At 36.4% G+C, this 7,476-nt stretch overlaps 1 protein-coding gene across 2 annotated transcripts; it reads right to left on the bottom strand.

The window, feature by feature from the left end:
• Window positions 1–108: 108 nt before the first annotated feature.
• On the bottom strand, window positions 109–6,844 carry LOC143913402 (uncharacterized). 2 transcript variants are annotated; one of them, XM_077433144.1, is made up of 17 exons: window positions 6,575–6,844; window positions 4,937–5,018; window positions 4,759–4,857; window positions 4,449–4,675; window positions 4,280–4,370; window positions 3,990–4,194; window positions 3,819–3,883; window positions 3,541–3,738; window positions 3,333–3,462; window positions 3,112–3,247; window positions 2,862–3,044; window positions 2,578–2,790; window positions 2,355–2,500; window positions 2,136–2,273; window positions 1,957–2,067; window positions 1,771–1,886; window positions 109–1,695 (listed from the first exon to the last, which is right to left on the bottom strand). In XM_077433144.1, exons 2-17 carry the CDS (start codon window positions 4,979–4,981, stop codon window positions 913–915), a joined length of 2,886 nt encoding a protein of 961 aa, XP_077289270.1. In that variant the 5' UTR covers window positions 4,982–5,018; window positions 6,575–6,844; the 3' UTR covers window positions 109–912. The 2 variants fall into 2 exon arrangements, with proteins under 2 accessions (XP_077289270.1, XP_077289272.1); XM_077433146.1 differs by having other exon boundaries at window positions 109–1,674.
• Window positions 6,845–7,476: the final 632 nt, after the last annotated feature.

Below are 7,476 nucleotides of genomic sequence, written 5' to 3'. Positions count from 1 at the left end.
TATCACTTTTATTTTCTTTACATTGGAATGTCATAAACAAAAATTTCTAAAATGTTTTAACATTTATACATGATGTATATTTAATGAATGAGTCAACAAATTAATCGGGTGGGGGGGGGGGGGAGTGAAGATAAACAATTCATCTAAATGCGACAAATAATTATAGTACAATTTTATCAAATTTATTTCAATCTGTTTTAAATATAATAAAATCGAAATAAATTTATCAGATAAAAAAGCGAAAACCCAAAATCAAGATCTCGGGTAATTTGTGGGATGTCAACATATTATCACATTTCTTTTGATGACTAGTGTGTAGGCTTGACATTTTATGCATTCATAATATTTATGAATAACATTTAATATGTCGAAATGGTTGGAAGTCCGCTGTAAATCAGAAGTCACTGGTATTGAGCAATTTCTCAAACGTTATTCTTTAGCACAGTATAAAATTATCGAGAAATAATCTTACAAAATTAATTCATAAATACAATGTTAAAATTTTGAAAATATGATTAAATACAATAAATAAATTTTTATCTATTACGTGTAAATATTCAATTTTAAGCATTAAAAAAATGAAAAAAGAAATAATCAGCTATGGCACTGATTTGATATCCAATTAAATTATATTTTATTACAAAATCAAACAATCCTTAATTTATCCACCCAAAAACATACTTTATCAAAATTAACAAATCATAAATAATGAAAACTTTATAAATTACGCTATCTGTACAACTGCCTAAGAATTTACATACGACTTACATACAAAAAACCATAAATCATACACATGAAAATATTTCACATGACAATCAAAAAACAAAAATTGATTTATGGACATATGAAATTTTATGTATAGAAGATAAAAAACTGGCTTATCATACGATTGATTATAAAGGCATAGCATAATCAGATGTGCACCCTGACGTGGGCCAACAACTGTTCACGCACACAGAATGTCTCCGAGCACATTTCACAACAAAAAGAACCGTCTTGATTGTTAGAATGTGCATCGTCCATTTCAAGCTTCACGGTCAACGAAGACTCATTATTATCATCTTCTTCGGGTTCACACTTAAGAATCTCTATTTCTGACGAAATGTGCGGCAGATCGTCAGACGAGCCCTGATCGATGTCTTGGATGGCACGTAGGTCGGCCGCGATATCCCCTTCGGGTTCGCGCTTAATCGACGAAGGGAAAGTAGCAGTGGGCAAACGTCCAACTCCATCGTGATATGAAACGTTCTTCGTGCGAGGACGTACTCTTTCTTCGGTTGTAGTCGAGCTCGTTGTGACGAGAGTACCACCGCTTCTACCTTTACGTCTCGTATTGTTATTTTCAGTGTCCGAAGGCTTTGCACGTTGGGTGTGAATCATTTTTGGACGTGCGGGGGCCTCCACGACCCGTTTAGATTTCAACTTTCCTTTCGTCCGGGCACTTCCGCCTACGGAAGATTCGGCACTACAATTGGGACTAACATTCAACGTCAAAAGATCGTTGGTGGATTCGTTTGGCGATATCGGCTTGTTCACTTGCTTGGCCTTTCTGAATACACGCTTTTTAACCGGTGCCGCCTCGACCTGTTCCGCTTCAGATGCACTATTTTCAGAATCATTTTTATTCAAAAGATCGTTTGTACTCTGGTCGTTGCCTTGAGCTTTGCGACGACGCTTATATTTTCGAGGGCCAACCTAAATGTGAAGCACTCATAAGATACATTTAATTTTAACAATACGACAAAAAAAGGCAAAGAAAATTACATTTACCTGGGGCAACCGTTTCATTGCCGTATTATTATCGCAATGTTCGATAATATGTTGAACTAATTCTGTAGACGCGGCCATCAACCGGTCGCAGACTGGGCACCAATACGGCGCAGTGCCTAAAATTTTTATTTTTGATTAGCATTTAATATACATTTGACAGGTAAAAAAGCGTGAAAGAATCAATACCAGTGCCACGACGCGTATCAGGACCAGAGTGATGAGATCTAACATGCTCACGTAAAACTACACGTTGATTGAAAGCACGTGGGCATACAGCGCATGCATAAGGTTTTTCTCCTACAAATTATACCACATTAGAATCAACAATTTTTTAGACCAAAAAACCATGTGTATAAAAAATAGACCTGTATGTATCCTCTCGTGTTTACGCAAAGTTCCACCATCGGCAAAAGCCTTCCAACAAAACCTACAACCATACGGACGTTCACCGGTATGAATTCGTATGTGTATTTGTTGAGAACTACGAGAGCCGAAAGTTTTGCCTACAAGTTAATAAAAAAAAATTTATCAAATTATTGTCCAATGACATTAAATAATACATAAGAATTATTATATAAACTGACCACACTCCTGACATGGAAACTGTTTACCACCAGTTCCAGTATGAGAATGGCGATGATTCATTAGTGATCGACCATCGGCAAAGCTGACGCCACAAACGTTACATACAACAGCTTTGTCCCGATGTGACACCATGTGACGTTTTAATCTACCAACATGAAACATTTTCATATAGTATTAAGAAACAATTTTTAAATGCACAAAAAATATGAACTTCATACACACCTTCCTTTATTGTGGAAGCTTTTTCCACACTTTGAGCAAAACAGCATATTACTTGAAGATTCGTGTGTAACCATATGTTTAGATAATGCTTTTTGATCGTGACAAGCTCGCCCACATAACAAACAAGTGCTCGGTGGTAATTGAGGATGAGCCGAGGTTACGTGTTCGGCTACTGACACGTCATCGGCAAACTTTTGTCCACAGTGCATACATCTAAATTGATCAGTTTGTTATGAACACAGCACGACATACAATATATATTCATTGATATTGCATGATTTTACCTATTATTCCGACTCCGGGCGTGACTCCCCGCATGCGCCAAGAGTTCAAGAGCGTCACGAAATCCTTCGCCACATACGCTGCAAGCATGATCTATATTGCTCCACCCGTCACCACTTGGAGTCACTGTATCGGACTCTTTTGACGTATCACAATTCTCTACCTCTTTCTTAGTGTACATATAGCTAAAACCATCATGTCGATAAATATATTTGCCGAAATCATTCAAATTAGGCAGATTAATATACAAACTTGTGCGCTGCTCGAACGTGTCTTTGCAGTAGATCTGCCCGTTGAAAACCCGCACCGCAATCTTTGCATATTAATTCTATCCAACTCTCACTCTCCCGCTCATCCTCGACATACGACTCTCCAGAAGACAGTTCGGCTGTAAAAAAATTTGCATAATTATTTTTTTCTACTTATAAATACTATTTATATACATATGATAATAAAAACAATTTGTACTATACCATCAAATGCCGGTAGAGCTTGGGGTGCTGTGTGGGGATGCTTAGAATGTGTATGACTAATAAGATTTTCTTTACTCCAGCAAAGTTCTCCACAGATGCTACATTCTAATGGTGAATCTCCACCATGTATCTAAAAGAAAAATATTAACAATCACAACATACTTAAAAATAATAAATCCATCAATGAAAATCTTAAGCTTGTACTAACTCTTGCATGGGAAGCCAAGGCTTTTTCTCTGGCGAAACCCACACCACAATGCTGACAAACAAAAGGACGACTAGGATCTGTAGCCTCATATTGAGATTGCAGGGTTGCTACGAAAGCATTACCACCTCCACCCGAACCTTCATACTGTTGAGTTCGCGCTGCTACTGCAGTTTTATCTAAATATGTCGATTTTTCAGTCTGAAAATAGAAAATAATATAAAATTACATTACAATCGTTACATTACAAATATGTAGATAGATGTAGAGACAAAATTTACATTGGATGACTGTGTGGAACGTTTCCTCTTTCTATTCTTCGGTACTTCTTCAAACAATGTCGCTTCTGTGGCAAAATAAAAACAATATTAAAAAAATTTAATACTACGACAAAACAATATTTAAAAAATGCGACAAAATTATCACATGGATTATTGTATGTATTTATATACCTTCATCTCCATCATCGGGTACATAAGCGTGTACTTTCAAATGATTGAGAAGATCAAAGCGGCGAACATATCGTGCACCGCAGAGATTACAACCAAATGGACGATCATTCTGATGAGCCACCATATGATTCATGAGGTTAGACTTCTTGCGAAAGCGCCGTGAACAAAAATCGCAAGGATATGGGCGCATTGCGGTGTATTCATCCTATAATATTAAATTTTGTTACGATTATTGTACACTTCACATAAAAAAGTGCAACTTAAACTTGACAATGTGTCTAATCAAGTACCTGATCTGTTGGTAAAGGAACATCGATATCGTTGCCTTCATTTTGTTGCTCAATGGTGGTCGTAGCCATCTGATCTAATGACACCTCAACTCTGGAATAAAAAAATTACTATTGATATTAATTTAAATCGAAGTAAATAAAAAAAAAGAAGAGAAAATGCACAATATACCTTTCTTGTCCCCCAGGTTGGACCCAGTCATCAGTGATTACTTCTTCGGTTATCTGACATTCTACCTCTCCAGCGTGTTCGATGTCAACATTATCGACGGTGAAGTTATCAGAGTGGTATTGGTGAGACGATTCTCCATAAGCCATACTACCGACAATATCTTGAGCCAAAAAAATTAGGTTTTCAGCTGCTATTTGATCTGTGTCGGCCGTCATTACTTCATTGTTCTAAAATACATAATGGTAAATGTGAAAAATTATTTCAATTTCATATGAAGTACGATTTATATAATAAGAAAAAAAAACAATACCAAATGTGAAGAATGATTTTCCATGCCAACATAAGGGTTTGATTGAACATTGTCCATTGAAGATATAACCTCTTCCGATATAATTCCTCCACTCGGCACCTAAATAAAATCAGATAAAAACAATTTTGCAATTTTTATTTTAAATTAAAGCACGTTAAATAAATTATAAACTACATACCCGGGGATCGTCATCCCAGCGCAATGTAAAACTACTGCTATCCATTTTGTATCGTTTTATGACATTTGATTAAATTTTACACCTGTAATAAAATAAAATAGAATTACTTCAATATCTACACATTTTCTCAATACCGAGCATCGTGGTCTCATGGAAAATCCAGGATCTGACAGACGACTCGTCTCCATTCCTCCCGGTCTTGGGCCAAGTTTATGATAGTGCACAACGAGGACCCAGCTGACTCTGCGATCTGATCCGTTCATTGCGGTATTCAAAGGCATTCAGAATATTTCTCTCCTTTTTCTTTAACGTCCAAGTCTCCGCTCGATATAGTGTGGTCAAGAAAACTTAAGATTTTACCACATGGGTCTTCCTTTAAGTCATAATGGACCGGATCTCTCATATGGAGTCCCATTGAAATGAAATTCTCTCTCAATAGAAAAAAATTATTAGATACTTTTACATGAAGAAGCATAAATATTACCCTTAATTATTTCCCACAACTTTTTTTAAAAGGTATTTTAGTCTTTGATTCACTATTCTCGTGAAAGAGTGTTGCCATCTCCAAATACTTCTTTGGAGTGTTAAAGGAGAGCAGTGAAAATCCTTTGATTTTATCGGAGCTCAAATTTTGGCCTCCTGAATGTGGTAGAGCTTCGAGTCATTGTCAACTTTTTCAACCTATTGTTGGGAGAACATCTGCTTATAGTAACTCGTCTCGTGTAGAGGCTGTTCGGTTCTTTAACGTGATAGGTGAGCATTTGGTCCTGTTTGCTTGTCTTGTTGATGAAATGGTTAGTTTCATAAGAGATGAATGACCGATAATGTTTTTTTTACAAGCCTAATACCAGGTTGCTTTTGATTTTTTTATTATTATAATGCTATGATGCATTGGGGTAACCTGTCAGGTCACAGCGATCGTTAATTTGAAATTTTTATTCATTGTCTATTTGTATATATTTACTATAATAATAAATAAAAAAAATAAAAAAAATCTTTGTTAGAATAGTAATTGCCATTTTGTCATTCCAATTCTTCTTCGGATATCGACTTGATAGATTCCATCTATTGAAATCGATATTCCCAGATAAAAAAATTCGATTTTATATGAAGTTACGAATACATTTTGCTGTTATATGTCAGCAACGTGATTTTATAATAGACTAGTACTGAAACGATCAACTTGTTAAAATTCACACTCTAATTAGTATCGGAAGTCTTCCCTATCGATTCTATAAGGTTACTGGCTATTGAAATTCAAAAATAGAGATTTAAATATTTTTTTTGTTGAACAATAATGGGATTCCAATGGTAAACATGCAGTCACTAAATCAGGTAATAGAGTGGAAAATTTGGAAATATTACTATCAAATGACGTAAGCAATAAAACAATAAAAAAAATTTCAAAGGAATAAATAGATAATTAAACTCACATTAAAGGCAAAACATAATCGGAATACTTGAAGAGCGGAGTGATGTATATAAATACAGGGGACGAGGGTTATGGTCGATGGTTACTAGGTTAGCTGTCAACGGTGACGCAAGTGACGGCTGGTGATAATCGGCGGGGGCCGAAGCGGGGGGCGCGCGGTGGGGGGCGATCGGTCGAGGGGCGGAGCGCGGCGCTTGGGGGCTCACCTGTGGTCGCGCGTAATGGCGGCGGCCGCGGCTACGGCGACTGACGTGTGAGGTTAGGAGCGTTGGGGGCGGGGGAGGGGGCGGAGCGGGGCGGGGGCGAGGGCGGAGGCTCGGCGAGGGGACGCCGAGAGGGGCAGCCGGCGGGGGGCGCAATCGCGTGGCGGAGGCCGGAGGGGCGACGGTTATTCGTCGACGACGGACGCGGGGAGGGGAGAGAGACGCCGCTGCCGCCACCGCCGCACCGGCCCGACTAACGGTCCCACTACGGCCAAAACGCTCACTTCTCTTTTCGATCTAATTCTAAATTTGCCTTATCAAACCAATTCCACCCCCTGACTCTCATTTTATGTTAAAATTAATTGTAAATTACAATTACAAATTTTTCTGCGTAAATATATTTTGTTCAAATATTTGTAGCAAAATTAAAATTTACATTTTGATGGATGAATGAATCATAATAAGCGTTGATATTCTTAAATAAAAATAAAGCCTTTAAATTATTAAATACCTACCACAAAACTATGCACTATCTTACTACATTTTCATTGATGGTATTATTTTCATAGTTTTTTTTATTCATAAATATAGTTTATATAAGTTAATACGTAAGTGCTTACACATAAAATTTAAAACTAAGTTGCTGATTACTTTAAAATATAATTTATCCAATAGTTTTAATTTTTTAATAATGACATTATTTATTGCAATCCAATCTGTATAAAACAAATTTCAAATATATATATTTATAATTTTTTTTCAAAAATGATCAAATGTCGTTGATATCGTTTTAAATGTAATGACTTATTTAAAATTAAATGCTAGAAAATGCACTGTTTTTGAATTATTCATCAAATTAAAATTAAAGTGTTGGCGATTAAATATTGAATGAAATATAAACGAAA

This window comes from Arctopsyche grandis, chromosome 6, assembly GCF_051622035.1.
Source record: "Arctopsyche grandis isolate Sample6627 chromosome 6, ASM5162203v2, whole genome shotgun sequence".
NCBI lineage: Eukaryota > Metazoa > Arthropoda > Insecta > Trichoptera > Hydropsychidae > Arctopsyche > Arctopsyche grandis.
Note: the sequence above shows the minus strand (reverse complement) of the source record. Positions and strands in the feature narration are given on the sequence as shown.